Here is a 16857-nt window from a genome sequence, read left to right as displayed (position 1 = left end):
GCAAACAGCTCACACACTGTAGACCAGGGGTGGTCAAACTTTTTTGTTATTGGACCATATACAGAGAAATATGATGAGTCCCAAGCCCAACAAAAGTCAATACATAGTTTTCAACGAGTACCAATGCAAGGAGATATGTGTTTCTAGACCAGAAATTCCCATGTGCCATAGAAAAATCTATCAAAATGAATGCATATTAACAAATATTTTTTTATGTTCAAGGCCTAAGGGTCAAATTAAAAGATTGCAATTGAAATGTAAATCCAGATGTAAATTTGTAAGTCTAATATTAAGATGCAACAAACAAATATGGCAGAAATGGTAAAATAGTGTTTTCTGTGCCAAGAGGTTAATACAGAGATAATTTCACAACATTTAGAGAACATCTAGTGTTGACTAAATGTACAAGGGTGTGCAATACAGTGTTATTTATGAGAGATATGCTTATGCCATATTATTATTATTATTATTTTTTAAATGAATCACTAACCCCAGCTGTAGACCAACACATGCATTGGGGAGGGGGGGGGGAAGAAGCTGCATTCCTGGTTTTGTGCGCATGTGCTCTGTGTCTGTTCTCCCTACTTGAGAGTGTGTCCTGAGTGTGTACTGATGTGGCTATGTGAGTGAAATTGTTTTCCCTGGTCCTGCGTAATTGTGATCTCAGTGCCGTCTTCAGTGCTTTGAAGGGCTGAGCTGGCTGGGCAGCAGAGCGTTAAGCTCAACAAACAGCTCTGTTTCCTGCTGAGGAGGCTTAAGAGAGCAGCATCTCATTTACTTGCCTGAGCATTTTTTGAAATACTAGTAGCCTCTTACAAATCCTCAGTCAAAGAAAGAGAGAAAGGTAGAGCATAAGAGGAGGAGGAGGAGTATGGGGTCAGATCAGTCTCAATAATTGCAAATGCACACAGAAAGACTCACAAATGCAAACAGAAAGATTCACAAATGCGCACAGAACAATTCACAAATATATTCGATTTACAAATGCACGCAGAATGATTCACAAATATATGTTGCATTTGTATGTATTTGTGTGTGGATTTTTTATATTTGTTTGTGGATTTGTATGTATTTGTTTGTGGATCGCACTCCATTTGCATTTGTTTGTGGGGTTTTTGAGACTCCCCTGCCGTGGCCGGATTCACAAATGCGTTTCTTTCAACATGGACCTATCTATAGCCAATCAGATGTCAGCCTCATTTTCAACCAATCACATGAGCGCAGCTCCCCCCTCCCCTCTCCACGTGGCTACCAGCGTTCTGTGTTCAAACCAAATGTTAATCGCTTCATTTGCGTCGCCGGTCTCGCCGGGGACAATTTGTGTTCATTCGCAAGAATTGCGCTAGACGCGCCGGAGAGGGAGCGTGTCTTATCGTCATGGAAGCCGTTCAACTGTTCGCCATCAACCATGGACAAAATAACCTATATTTCTGCTTAATACTTGTTTTACTTGTTGTGGAAGTCCCAGATATCCCGGGAAACTGAACGCCGTCATGTCTGGGTTCATAACATAGTTCGGAGGAGCTCCGTGAATTTTATCGAGCTGTATTCACTGTGTCTAGCAAGCCACCCGTCGGCTGGTTTACTATAGTTGTATGAACCCCAAATACACAGATTTGGCTGTCATCATGAAAAGTAAAAAACAAATAATGCTAAAATAAATATTAATATGTATCTACTGATCTGTGCTATAAATGTATAAAATCATTTCAAGCATTTTTATAATCAAAATCGCTGAATTAGCGCATATCCTATTCAAACAGGGAAGAGACATGTGACATGCTGTTCTTCACCTCAGATTGTGAATCCCTCACTAACTGGGTTGAGCGCGTGCCTTTTGCTGTCTCATTCCTGCACACACTGTAATATTTGTAGACACTTTTATTATATGTCCTTTCTTTCCATATAATATGTACTGTATTTCACGTGTCTGTAGAACATATTTAGTCTTGCTGATCTGACATTAAACCGCAGTGAAAAAGCACAGAGAGGAGGCAAACAGTACCTCTGTCTCAATGAAGGGGGCGTGCGAGAGCCCACGGCTCGGGTTTATCGTGTCAATCTTATTCAAATTTATTTGTAAATCCTTCTGTGTGCATTTGTAAATCGAATATATTTGTGAATCTTTCTGTTTGCATTTGTGAGTCTTTCTGTGTGCATTTGCAATTATTGAGACTGATCTGACCCCATAGAGGAGGGGCGATCATGCAAAATGATGCATGAAAATTGTTCCTCAAGTAAAAGTACATACATATTATAGGCAAATAACGAGCTGATAATGATGGCGTCTCGGAATAACTTGGTGTTATTGGCGGAGGTTGTAAGGCATGATGTGATACAATGGACATGATACAATGAAGTTGATTAAATATACACTGTACAATACACTGTGCAATATAACACAGTGACATGTAAACATTTCTTAATAAGGAAGTGTGATTGACATGTGATTTTCCATTATGAGTGCCAGCCAAGGAGAGTACTGGACCTCTGCAGTGGGAAGCTAATGGGAAAATACACAATGCAGCAAAACTGACTAAATGAGTGCTGTACTATCCATTTGAAATGTATGACAGTAGAAGTCTAAAGTAGCATGAAATAGAAATACTCAGGTAAAGCACAAGTAGTTCAAAATGGTACTTTGGTACAGTAAATGTTCTAAGTTACATTCCAACACTGTCCAACAAACTTATATGCTTTTACGAATGCAATGTACATGAATGAATCCAATGTTTCATACGTAAAATCTTCATCTCAAAAGCAACTGACTATAGCTTTCAAATAAATAGATACAATATAACATATTTACCTTGTAGTAGATTAGTATAAAGTAGCACCTCAAAATTAAAAAAATAGGCCTACCTCAAAATTACATTTAAGTACAGTACAGTAAATTTAGGCATTTATATTCCACCAGAGCAAAGAGAGAAATAGGGAGCATCTAAGCTGCGAAGTCAGTGTGAAGCTGAAACTGATACAGCTGTTTTTGCAGTCAAATCTCCTCCTTAAGTGATACGCTAAGCTGGCTTGACTAATATATGGAGCTTTAGAAACACACCGAGAGCTAATCTGGTGTCAAACCAATGACTCCTGGGATTCAGAGAGTTTTCACTATGAGAAAATCGCATCCTGTCAAGTCTAAATCAAAAGCTGTTCTTTGGGCTGCTACTGCTACAAAAAGGGTGCACTGTCTTCCATAAAGGAGAGAGGAGATGCTTGACTGCTTCTGAATCAAATCTAATGCTGTTCAATCAACAAAGGCCTGCATGGCTTCCTGTCATTCTGACATACAGTACAGTAGTTTGCTTTATCACAAACATCACTGTAGTCTAGTATTCTCTCTCTTTACTGAAACATGGAATGGTTATTAGTTTATAAAAATGCTATAAAATGCAGGAAAATAAGGATTTTGAGAGCAAAAACCCTGGGGGGAATACACAAACATTAAAACCAGGGGGAAGTGCCTCAGGTGTGATTTCTCCCCACTGCAGTGAGGACTTCATACATGAGCTTGATTATCAGCTGCACTGCAGAATATTCAAATCACCACATGCATGTCTCAGTCAGCTTCCTCATTCACATTTACATTTTAGACACTGAGCTGACACTCTTATCAAGACTGGCTCACAATGACTGAGCTGGCAAGTGTACCATCAGCGTCTTGCTTGGAGACTGATGGACACCTTCGCCTCTGCAGGAATCAAAGCTGTGACTTTTTTTACATCAGGCAGTCTTTCTAAAAACAACACCAGCCTCCCGTCAGCAGAGGTTCAACTGTTTGACAGCAGCTCCATGTAGTCAACAGAGCCCTGCCCAGGTTCCTTTTATTGTTCCATCCATTATTAATAAGGCGTGAAAGTCTCCTGTTGAGCAGGCTTGCCGCTGCAGGCAGTACCAGTCCCCACAGATCATGTAAATTATGTCTATGATAGTAAGGCCAAATTATTTTAACTTCAATGAACTTGAGTTTTGAGCTGCACTACCTCCGAAGCTGTCTCCATAGCTGTTTAAATACCAAATAATGATATTGTTTAAAGTTACTGCATCCTCATCATGGTGTGAGTACAGAGTCACTTTAACCTAAATCATTTTATAAACATGGCACATTAAAAAAACAGAAGTAGGGACAAGACCACTGAATGTACATGTCCTGTTACTGAAAAAAGAAAAGAAAAGTAATCAGTCAACATTAAGTTTTTTTTTAAAATGTATTTGCTTTTGCTGATTAGCTGTACTTTTCCTTTTTGTACCGTTTTGATTCATGATTATTGCAGGAGAGTTACCCCTAAACTTTCTTCCTGCCGGTGTTGTCTCCAGTTGTGTCCTGTGTCGCTGAACATCAACAGGTAAGCCGTCAGCCAATCAGAGCTGCCGTAGCGTCCCTGCGTTGCAACAGCAGCGATCTGGGTCCGCCTCCCCAGATCAACCTCCAACCACTGGTATCTGTCTGAGACGAGAGTGGACCAACCTCCAGCTCCTGCACAGGGGTAGAGACAAAGAGTCTATGTTAATGATGAGGGGTGTAGGTGTGTGTGCGTGTGTAGAGCGGAGTTGCATAGGCAGGCAGAGGTGACAAAAGTAAGAGCAGAGATCGAGAGACAAATTGCAGTAGTGAAATGTGATTCATTACAACCTACTTGAAATTAATCTTTAAAACTGTGAATTTATAGTCTGGAGTGGATGCTCCGTGCTATGATTTTAAAGTTGGCCAATAAAAAATCTCAGTTTGGATAAGAATACAAAATGCTTGTTGTCCACAGATTTGCGGTGAGGGATTTGCAGACAGGAATGCTAAAGAGAAGGGTTGAGATACTTGAAAGGTATATTAATTAATGCTTTGTTTCTAACGTTAATAGTAGTTCAGAGGAAACCCTGCTTTAGTATAAACATAGTTTATCCAATTTCTGGCTTTCATTTAAGTCCATTTACATGCTCACAGATTTAAAACCCTGTAATACATCTTCCTCTGGTTTCATGATGACAAATAATAAATCCTCATAATCAAAGACATTAAGTGTATTAGATGCACACATTTGGAGGAAATGGATTTGACTGTGCAGCACCAGGCAATTTGATGACTTTCTACAACTGAAGTGTCAAGATGCGTCCTGCCATTTAATACATATGCTCATATTTTTAATGGGACTACCAAAGTGACACCACTATGAGGGTGAGTGGAATTTGCTGACAAATCCTTCACTACCATTTCCACACCGATATGACCTAAATCACTGAGCTGAGTTTTGTCTTTTCAACAGTGATTTGCAGCGCTGACCTCCCTCGTATGTTTTTCAGCTTAACATGCCTCCTTTCTGTCCTGGCAACAGCTGTTGCAGCAGCTGGGGAGGACATCTAGGGATCTATGGGATTAACTCACACTGTGTTCATATTGTACTCCAAAAAAAGTTAGTCCCATCAGAACTGTACAAGCCTGGAGGATGGCTGTCTGTGCAATAGCAGACTATAATGGAAAAATATGCAGATTATATGAAAATAATACCACTGTATATATTTAAATAATAAATATTTTTTTACATTTTACTTTTCAGTTTAAAATGCTTTCAAAAGGAGCAGATTTGTTAAACTGATTAGACCCCAATATTATTTTTCTTTAGGCATAAAACAAATGTCTTTCCTGGTTCAAGAAGATGCTGTTCCCCAAGCAGTAGGTAAGTCTACTGTATACTTCTGTTAAATTAAAGTGAAGAGAAAAAAATGTCATTATGATTACAGTAAACATCCAGTCTATTAAAAGGTCTGGAGGTATACAAATGAGTAGTAAGTTGTTTGTGCCATGAGAGAGGGGGAGAGAAAGTACTTTTAAAGTCTGATTTCCATCCTGATATTTTTTCTTTTCACTCACCTTTAAACATTCAAAACAAACACTGACATATTCCAATACACTCCAGTTTCACATTATTTTGCTGGTGTCCAGTCAATGTCCTGTGCTCAAATTCCTAATTTAATCTTTTGGCACAATCCTTTTAAGACTCTTTTCTGAATTAAGCTCAGAAGTTCAGTTCTAAACGGTTCCGAAAAGGAAATAAACATCACCCCTCATGATCCGTTGGATGAGTTTTTATTCAGATATGTTGAACCTGTTGAAAGTCAGAAGGTAAGATAAGAACTGTCTGAAAGAAAAGACACTTGTTTTTTGTCATTGCAAGAGTAAGAGAGACTGCAGATGATGAAAGACAGACAGAAAGTGAGAGTTGTGCCTCAAAACAGTAGCTGACCTTTGTTCCATCATCCAGCTGCAATGTTATTTCTAGTTTGGATGATGCTGGCATGAGAGAGAGTGAGAGTGAGACGAGAACTATGACAGGACCTGATTATGAAGCACTGGAGGTAATGGAAAAGACTGAAACAAGATAATGACACTTTGAATACTAAGAAGGATGTGTGTGCGCCTGTATGTATTTTAAGAGTGAGTGTTTAAGAAGAAGTGCCGAGTCAGGGAAAAGCAAATCCATGGCGCCCTAACAGCAGATGGAGAGATTTCTCCCCTACAGAGAGCACACGCACGCACACACACACACACACACACACACACACACACACACACACACACACACAATAAAAACAGCCAGCCAAAAGTTTGTTACAAAGATGATATCATGCTGACATGAGTGCAACACAAATCGTTACATTTCAGACACACAAGCTGAAGTTAACACGTGGACACATACAGTACATCTATTATAAAGCTACTTTATTCTGACATTGCAAATGAAGACAACATACTATGAACCCCATTAGGATGGTCCACCTAAGCGCTGTTGAACAGCTGTTTTTTTTTTACCTATGAAAGTTGTATAGGGCGACAGTTGGTAATGCTCCTCAGTTTGAGATAGAGAGAAATATCTCAATGACTAGACACTTGTAGCTTTTACAATAGCTGTGTCCTGTCCCAGTAGAAATAATTCCAGTGAGCAAATGTCCACAATACCAAAGACCCTGGAACTGTTCCAACGAAATAGAACGTAACTGCAACAATTGATCAATTAATCAATTAGTTGATCGCAAAGTTCGCCGAAAAATCCTGGTGTAAAAGTTTCGAGTGGCATGGCTGGAGTTAGTCTTGTTGGACCATAACATGCTTGTGGCTCCAACACTTTAACCAAAATACAGCATTCAAGCCTAATTCACTTGTAAATGTGGTAGTTTCCCGTTTCCCACTTCCATGTGAAAGGGGATCTTTAAGTCAAATATAAATTACAGGAATGTGTGTTTAAAAAAAGTAAAAAAAAATGCAAGAACTATCCAAAATATAATCATGAAGAAGAGTTTCTGAAACTTGACTTACTTGTCGTAGAAAAATTAAACAGTTTTCACCCAACTGCATCTGTTTTCTTGTCACTTTGAAAGTTGATTATTATTGATTATTTTATTTCTACAACTTTTAAAATCAGATTTATCGATAGCAAATAGATGTTGGTTGAATTTGCTGAGTCTGAGGCCATCTTCTTTCCTCTTGTGTCTGTGTTTTTTTCTCCACCAGCTGTTTCAGTGCTGTGCTGCCTGCTCGTTAGGGCAGCAGCTAAAGGCCAGAGCTAATAAGTACCACAGTAACAGACATGAACACTGACAGCACAAGAGAAGAGAGCAGACATATTGACCTTTACCCATTACAGCTGGATTGGAGAGAAAATAAGTGAAGAACACAGACAAGAGAGAGTGACAGAGAGAGAGAGAGAGAGAGAGAGAGAGAGAGAGAGAGAGAGAGAGAGAGAGAGAGGGGGAGACAAATGAACTGGCATCTACAGGATTGCAGAGAAGGAAATGGAAAGAGGGTGAGATGATGAGAAATAAAGAGAGAGGTAGATACCTCATGAGGAACTGAAGAAGAAAATAGAAAGTGCCTAAAATGAAGAAGAGCAGAGTATACAGATGTGTATAGTGTACTCAAACCTGTGAGGAGAAAACCATTCACTAAATCCAACATGTTAGTCACACATCACCAATTTGGTTTGATCACCAATACAACAGTGTCTGTCATGTATACCTGTCTGTTCTGATCCAGTAAACCTCCTTGATTTTTCTTTACTGTCTGTAATGATACCAAAGCTTTTTTTCTCCATTCAGAAAGGTAATTGAGGTTAAACACAGGTCGGAAAAATTGCATTGCCGCTCTGCTGGACAGTCAAATTAGCACATTACTACAATAAAGCAGTCAAAAGACTGTGACTTTTAGAGTCACCCACATCAGAAGACCAACCGACCAAACACCCTCAGGAGCAGCGGTGGTCTGAGGTTGGACAAGTGGGCTGGAAGGTCATCTATCCAGAGGAAAAGTATGTGTGAATAATGCTCCTTTAACAAGACTCTCGACCCCTAACCATGAAGAACTGTAGCTGTCAAACAGTACTTATCAGTGATAAAACCAGGTACATCTCTGAAGCTGCATTGAATCCCTGAATCAGATCCCTTTTACTGAAACATTTCAGTATGCAGAGTGATAACAGGCCCAAATACAGTACCACATACACAGTAAAATACTAGATTGGTTTTCCAAATATATTTAGCAAGAAATTTTATTTCTGCCTGGATTAAGTTAACAACCTACATCATACAGTTACACTAGGTTACATTTTTGAGCAGAAGACTTTCATGATGTCCTTGAAACACTTATTTATAGACACGTTTTAAATAAACTCTTTTCTCATTTTACATAAGGAACACAACAAAAGTTCTCAAATGTAAAATGTTGTACTTAACATAAACATAAGCCATATATTTTCTGAAACAAAATGCAGCTGAACGCAGAAACTATTTTAGATACACAAAAAAGTATTGAGGTTTGATACTAAGCTCTACAAATAAAGAAGATCAAACATTTCCTGTTTTGAATTACTGGAACATTTCACAGCAAAAGGTCTCTCTAACCACAAACCTAGGAGTGTGACCTTCGTGTCATGTGTATGTGCGGGTCGATGGGAGACTGCAGCTGAAATCAATACAAGTTTGATTAGTACATGGTTGCTCAACAGAAACACATTTTTAAATAAACATAGCTAAATTGCAGTATTGAGTGCAGAATGTTTCATTTATTTGCATGTTTTCATTTTCGCTACTAAAAAGGTCAATCCTGTGCTAATCTAGCGAGGATAAACATGGAGGATTTTGGTGTCCCCTTTGTCATTTACTTAAGTTTTCCAACAAGTCCAAAGCAATTCCCAAAAAATAAGTGCATTCCTCCAAATAAGTAAATATGTGTCATTGCTGCAAATCATACTTGGATTTATTTGGGCTAGAATGAAAGCATCAAAGGGAATGTTATTTTGGATGCTTCCTTTTGGCACAGTTTTAGGACAAGGATGTGTGTCAGGGCTGGATTGTGAGTTTTTGATGGCGGTAAGGGGGGACATTAAATACATACTGAGAGATAACAAGTTCAGATCCCACAGTAGCCAGTTTGTGCCCATCAGAAACCACAATCCTTGATTTTCTCCGAATTAAAGCACCATCTCAGTAATAAATATAATTTTGAATCAAATTAGGAATCTGCATATATGGAACCAACTGGGGAAACCCATTGGGATTATTTTAAATGTGGAGCAGATATTATAGAATCAACATCAATCTATCACTCTATAAACTATGTTAAAAACAAAAACAAAATCTTAAACCAGTATGAACTTTGAGACTTGAAATCCTCTATCTCAACCCATCTACAGAGATGCTACAAAATAAATTATACAAAAAAATACCAGAATTATTCTGCATACTCTTTCTCGGTTTGTTCTTCAGTGAGGGTTGAATATCTTTAACTTCTCAGCTCAATGCATTCAAGCATTGCATCCCTGTAAAAAGCTTCTATTTTCAACATGATGCTGTGAGCCACAAAGCCCATATCAGACCAAGAGCTCATTTAACTTTTGCTGGTTGCATCAAACATCAAACAAAGATCAATACCTCATTCTACGGTTCCCCCACAAAGTTAATTTCAACCTACAGCCCCCTGCTAATATTTGAATTCCCTTTTCAAATCTAAATTAGCACTTTCAGAAAATGATTACTGGTTGATGAAGTGTTCCAGGCCTATTTCAGCGTAATTACCGTGGTTCTAATGTGCAATTATCAGTATGGCCCACTGAAAAAAAAATTAGACAGTTTAGATGTTAAATACCGCCGTTAACATTTGCCTATAAATGTTAAATGCTGTCATTAACATTTGGCTATAAGATGGAATGAAGTTATCTCAATGTTTTCTTGGCTGTTAAAACTACATTTACAGCAGACCGTGCTCGCCAAGGAGATTGACAAGAGAGTGGCATGACATGGCAGAGAAGGGAAAAAATACAGGAATGATGATAAGAATAAAGAGAAAAGGTTATACCGAAAGCAGGGAGAGGTGAGAGGAGTAAAGCAAAAGTAAAAAGTAAAAGGTTTTGGAGAGATGGGAACACTTGAGCAGCAAAAATGGGGGCAAACAGAGAGAGAGTTCAACTCGATTCACATCGAGTCGATAGATTATCATGGTCCCTACTTGACGTCAGAGTCATTGCAGAGTTCAGCTGCACATCTCTGCTGATATTTGCACATAAGCATACAGCCAATTAGACTATGCCTAATCCACCCTGTGGAGAATGTCCATCAAACCTTTTTCTTAAGCTCCATAACAGCAACAAGATAGTCAAAGATTAGATTGTTGACTGACTCGGTTGGATCATAGATCATCAAGTGAATCACCAACACTTCAAATTTGTTGGCACAGAGCAAGCTGCCACCAGGACGCGAGTCAAAGTGTGAAGACTGGCGGACTGCAGCACTATGAATATTTCCATTGCAACACCCATCTGCAGCTTCATTTTGCTTATTCACAAAATGATAATTTTTCCCCCCCAACTCATACCTACCACTGCTGCTTGCCTAGCTGGAGAAAAAACACGACTCCATGCTGCTATTGAAGACCAAATACTGGAGGCTTGCGCTGATCATCTTGTATAAAGAGCACTTGCTGCTTTTCTATTAGCCTTTGTGTGTGTGGAAAACCAGGTTGCCATTGAAAAGGAGACTTTTAACATTACTGGCCTCATTATTTTTTTTATTTTAAGGAATGGCACAGTTACGGTCCAATAATAGTGGAGCTGACTGTTCAAACTGACATCCAGTGCATGGTATGCTTTTTCTGCTCTTTTTGACGTGATGTCGAAGCAACATCAGTTAATGTGATTTATCTATTTCTTGATTAGATACCAAACAATATCCTCAACACTCAGATGTTCCGCCTCATAAACTCTGGTGAAAATACTGGTGAATCATTCATCTGCTTATATTGGCTTGGTGGCTCGTGGGGTGCAGACTGAACACACATGGGTCAACATTAGCAGAGCTGTTCGACTTAGATGCTTTTGATTGAAAGTGAGGTTTTACTGTAGTAAAGAGTTGCTCAACTTGGGCTAGTCTTACTCCTCTCCAGCAGTGGGGTTTACGTAAACAATATTTGTCACTTGTTGATGACAAAAAAAACATCCTGAGCATAATGAAGTCTGTTGCTAAGACCATCATGTTTGTGCTTGTGCCTCCCTGGCCTCTAACCCAGAGCAGTCTGTTAGAGCAACCCTGCTGAGCTCTGTGTCAAAGCTCACATCTCTGGCCTCTCCCCAACTTCATGATATGCTAATTATCTACTTTGCACATTGTTATGCACCTGGGAGTAGGAAGATTAAATGTCAGTGTAGGACTGTTGCTTCCTTCCGTTGCTGTTGGCCCCATTCAGTGTCCAGCCATAGTAGGGCGCAACACTGGAAGTGGAGGCATCACCGTAATGGGATTAAATGTCTGCCATATGTGAACATTCCTGTCAATGCCAGCCCCCGTATGGGTGTTCAGCCAAGATGGGACTAACTGGCACCAGCAAGGGCCAAGGAGGCATAGGAGTTTGCTATCCTCTATATCCCAGCTTGCCATTTGGCTTCGGATAGAGAATTTTTTGAGTTTGTTATAACTACTTTGTGATGGACGAGACACTTCACTGGCTACTTTCTTCAGTTTTGCCCTCATTCAGCAGTGAGAGGCTCCTCCTGGTGAATACCAGGTGAACAAGGGTCACTGATGCTGACTCCAGAGAAATTTGCAATCTGACAATATCAGATGCAAAATAGGAGAATGCCATTTTCTCCAGAGAGCATAGATATTTGACACTTATTGTAGATATTTTTTGGTTCTCAAGATAATCTGAGATCTATATTGAAACTGCCCTGACTCGACTCATGCATTGCCAATGACACAAGATACTATATACTTTAGGCCAGGGATTGCGAAAAAAGTTAAGACAACGGCAACCCTCCATTTCATGGCTTCCCAAGCCACCTAAAACCCCAATAGCCTATAGCAGCTATGCAGATGCCTAACAATTTTCGTTATATCATATACATTTTATATTTAAAGCCAATTCTCACTCAGAATAAAAGCCAACAGGTGCTCTGCAGATTTACAAAATAATTGACCTACAGGCATATTATATATTAATTGTCGCTTAGGGTTTTGTAAACTGAACATTAAAAGTTGTCCCCTGTTTTTCTATGAAGGTAGATTTGTGTCTTTATTACACAAACAAAAAAATATGTTTTGAAAGCTAATTTCTCGCACTGCAATCAAAAATCAAGTTTGTAAGTGAAAATATATAAACTGAGAATAAATTATTTGTTAGTTTTGCTTATGAAACTATAATTTTTGGTTGCAAAACAAAAACCTTTGCTTTCAAAATGAAAAGCTACGGTTTCAAAACGAAAAGCTACGGTTTCAAAACCAAAACCAAAACGTAAAGCTACGAGTTGAGTTTGGACATAGTGGGCGGGGCATACGCTGCTGAATGAGCCAGGAGTTTCTATTGGTGGGTTCGACTTACGTTACATGCACCCAGAAAGTGAAGCTTCATGTCAACAACACCTCATGTCGTTCTTTAAAAAAAGAGACTCTACGACACTAACAACATGAAAACAAAGTGAAGTGCTACCACATTTAAAGTAATTGTGACAAAACAGAGCAATATAATGTCAACTTACCTCCATGCCGCTCATCACAGTAACCTCTACAGTGGAAGTAGATGCCGGGATCCAAGTCGAACCCACCAATAGAAACTCCTGGCTCATTCAGCAGCGTATGCCCCGCCCACTAAATCCAAACTCAACTCGTAGCTTTACGTTTTGGTTTTGGTTTTGAAACCGTAGCTTTTCATTTTGAAACCGTAGCTTTTCGTTTTGAAAGCAAAGGTTTTTGTTTTGCAACCAAAAATTATAGTTTCATAAGCAAAACTAACAAATGATTTATTCTCAGTTTATATATTTTCACTTACAAACTTGATTTTTGATTGCAGTGCGAGAAATTTGCTTTCAAAACATATTTTTTTGTTGGCGTAATAAAGACACAAATCTACCTTCATATTTTTCCCGCTCAATGACACCAGAAGAGCAAATCCCCTGACCGTGGTTGCCAGCCCAGTGTACCACCTGCAATAAAAGCCAAACCCAGATTCACTCAAGTTTTTGAACAAGCTTTGTCCACTTGGCGTTTCACTTCACTATATATGCGTTTTTTCGGTGCCGTGTACGCCATTTTGTTAGCTGTATGCATGCTTGTACATGCATGGGGGCTACACACCCAGTGCCCTTAGGCTGAAACCCAGAAACATACCGAACGTGCAGCAAAAAAAGAAAATACAGTCAGAGGGTATGTTCCATGCAAATACAGTCAACATTGTATACATTGTTTTTCAGGAAACACTGCATTGTATATCTTTAAAATAAACAATGAACAACATGACAACCAGCTGGTCTGACTCCACCGACTTGTCATTGTTTTCATATATACCAGAGATATGGGAGCCACATCACATATATATTATGATATTGGTAAACGTGGAATACCACAGTGAATTTGCTATTGGATAATGATAGATATTTGTCCTCTACAAACAGCCAAAACCTGTCCTTTGAGTCGTTAGTCAAGTCGTGTTCAGTCTGATTTTAGTTTTGTCATTAGGTCTGTTTACTATGTCAAATCACTTGCTCTGACAGTCACTATTAATACGACTACTCAGCTCCTGAAAAACTACTGAGCTGGAAAGCATGTTGCGTTACTATGACAAGTTGAGTTGTCATGCAACAGTAGTGGCTCACATTTTCAATATGGTGTTTTTAATATTTCTTGCTGTTTGCTTCTGTTTTGATGCGTTTGAAAATGTAATATAAAGCAAAGTTAATGTAAATGTCACTGATTTGTTTTAACTTGGTGAAATGTCATTAAAAATGCACAATAAATGAACACAGATATGAGAAAAAGTCTTTGTGAACCTGTGCTGCAGGCTGCTGGAACAGGTCCAACTGTATGATTGGCTTTATGTTTCAGCGGTGCCTACAGACCCAAGAAATGAGCACAACATTTTCACTGTCATACCAATTTTCCGGCAATGTGTTGGAATGTGTTCACAGGAAAGTAACTGTGCAGCCTTCACAATTACATTTTGCTGATTTATCTTCAATTTGATCAAATTTCTCTTACAGTAGGAGTAAAAGATTTTCTACTCTGGCACTTCAGTCGGCAACTGAGCACTGTAGAAATACGAAACGTTTCCTCCCAAAAGTTCTAAAGCCAGCCATGATCTACATTTAACTTTAGGCAACAAAACTACTTCGTTGGATTTCGTAAAAGATTGTGTTATTGGTTACAATAAGCACACTACTTTTGGTTTCACAGGGGTTATGTGACGCAAACACTATACTCCTGAGGGATGGTCCTGTGTTAACTTTGATTAAATGACTGATTTAATATATGTGATGCGTGAAGAGAGGTAAAGACTCCCTCTTGCACTGAGGGAGAAATACATCACTGCAGCCAGCAGAACAAGACTGTTCACATTTCAGTAAAAAAAAGAGAGTTTCAGTAGATGGACTTTGCCATTTCTACATCTGTTCCCAACATTTCACTGGCCTGAAGGTGCTTCTTGACAGTTGATGTCAGCAACTGACTGAATGCGTAAAGTTTAGAGCTGCACAAGGCTAAACGTTTTATGAATAGCCAGCACCCCAAACCCCTCATTGTTCATGCTAAGAAACACAACTGTGATCAAATGGAAAAGGTCACAACTGAAAAGGGTAGAGATGAAGGTTCTGTTGTGTGACTGATGTAATGAATGAAAGTAAAGGAGACATAAAGAAATAAAAAAGGAGACTGAAATCTCCAGAAAGTCCGTCTCTAAAGATGACAATCTCTTGAGTGTTTGAAGACAATTTATCAAACTTATTTACAATCTAACTGTCATGAAGTTATCAGCATATGAAGTTTAGTTTCTTGTGTTCACTTGCTAGTCTTTCAACCACTGCCCGCTCTTTCTCACTCTCCATCTCTCTCAAGATTTCAGCTTGTGCACCCTCTCCCTATATCACAGTTTTTTTACTAGTTGGAAAGCCAACACCAAAGTTACAACAAAGAGGTTTATGAACTTTAAAACTTTTAAAAACGTTAATAAACATCATGAAGTTAAGCTGCACATTAACAAAATGGATAGGCAGGACACAGGCAGAGTGAAGATAATTCACCAACAATGATTGAACATCATCAATGTCCCGACCAATTTTATACCCTAAAAGTTTATGTTATGTAAAAGAATTTTATGTCAAAGAATTTTCCAGCTATATTAGATTCAGAGTGAGCAATGGATTCTGGGTAATAAAGTCCATGTCCTTTGTCTAAAGCTTTCTAGTGATGCTTTAAATATGAAAAACTGACACAAAGTCCAGCAACAATTAAAATATGTATCATTGCCAATGCCTGGATCAGTGCAGTGATTATTTATGACAATAAATCCATCTTGAAATGTGCTATGGGTAGTAAAATTCTTAAGATTGACAATGAACATAGCAATGAATGATTCCTCACCTTCTCTCCTGTTGACCTTAGCAAAGACCGGCCCATGGCTGCTGGTTAGCTGGGAGGAGCTTCTGAATGATGACTGTGGCAGATTGGCTACCAGTGGGCTGTCACATACCTCTGTTAATAAATCACAAAGCAGAAAAGAGGTTTCATTGAACCTATGGATCGATACATTACAGGAAGTAATTTCAATATAACAATGGTGAAAAGCAGACTAAAGGAAGTGAGGAAGTTTTCTTCTAATGGAAAGGTTAAACTTAAGGCTCCCTTTAGTATCCTTAACAGATAATTGTAGGTTGGAGCAGATAATGGGGTCACACAAAGCAGGAACATGAATAAGACAACTTTGTTTCAGCGGGAGTCAGTGGAGACCTTTTCATGCCTCCTACACTTCAATGTTTAAAAATGTCAAGGGTAGGAATTGGAGTTCAATATTATGCTGATGCACCGACAAACAATGCCATGGCAACAGTCTCAAAGAACAAATGAAGGCTACAAGTGTGCCAATGTTAAATATTATAAAACAGAATGTCTGTACAGTATCAAGCATGCTTTTGAGAGGTATAGTTGATATTCTGATTATCAATTGATATGCCTTTGTTGCTGTACTTTATTGCTATAAGAGACACTTCTCAATGGAAAGTAGGAGGCCACCTTTCCAGTGGAAGAACTCTCTCAGCCAGTATCTATCGCACTGAAATGTCCTTTAGCAAGAAACTACTTTGAGGACCGTTGTTCTGCATCTGACAAAAGCAGTCATGAAACAGGAGCGTTGGATTGTTTAGTCATGTATCCACGAGGAAGCAGTTTCTGCAGAATACCTGATTATTAAGTCATTATGAAACGTTCACCGTTTCCACGATTACGGCGAAAGCGCAATCTAGAATCTTTTTTTTATGGATTTTGTTTTCCACCACTGAGTAGAGAGCAGTTAAAATTATTCACAACCCATTCAGAAGTGTCAGGTCCCGTCTCCCTCCC

The 16857-nt window shown here is 38.9% G+C and overlaps 1 protein-coding gene across 3 annotated transcripts in view; it reads right to left on the bottom strand.

Annotated features, from left to right (window-relative positions):
• Positions 1 to 16857, bottom strand: part of LOC137870446 (contactin-associated protein-like 4) — a 122340-nt gene that overhangs the window by 63482 nt on the left and 42001 nt on the right. For all 3 annotated transcript variants that reach the window (XM_068707733.1, XM_068707735.1, XM_068707736.1), the window contains exons 2-3: positions 15883 to 15993; positions 4284 to 4477 (exon numbers count right to left, since the gene is read on the bottom strand). In XM_068707733.1, the coding sequence (XP_068563834.1) occupies positions 4284 to 4477; positions 15883 to 15993 (305 nt within the window). The remainder of the gene's footprint in view (positions 1 to 4283; positions 4478 to 15882; positions 15994 to 16857) is intronic.

The sequence above is a fragment of the Cebidichthys violaceus genome, unplaced genomic scaffold, assembly GCF_023349555.1.
Source record: "Cebidichthys violaceus isolate CVI_PGR_0920_01 unplaced genomic scaffold, fCebVio1.0.p SCAF_13, whole genome shotgun sequence".
Lineage (NCBI taxonomy): Eukaryota > Metazoa > Chordata > Actinopteri > Perciformes > Stichaeidae > Cebidichthys > Cebidichthys violaceus.
The sequence above is the reverse complement of the archived record's forward strand: the minus strand, read 5'-3'. Positions and strand labels throughout refer to the sequence as shown.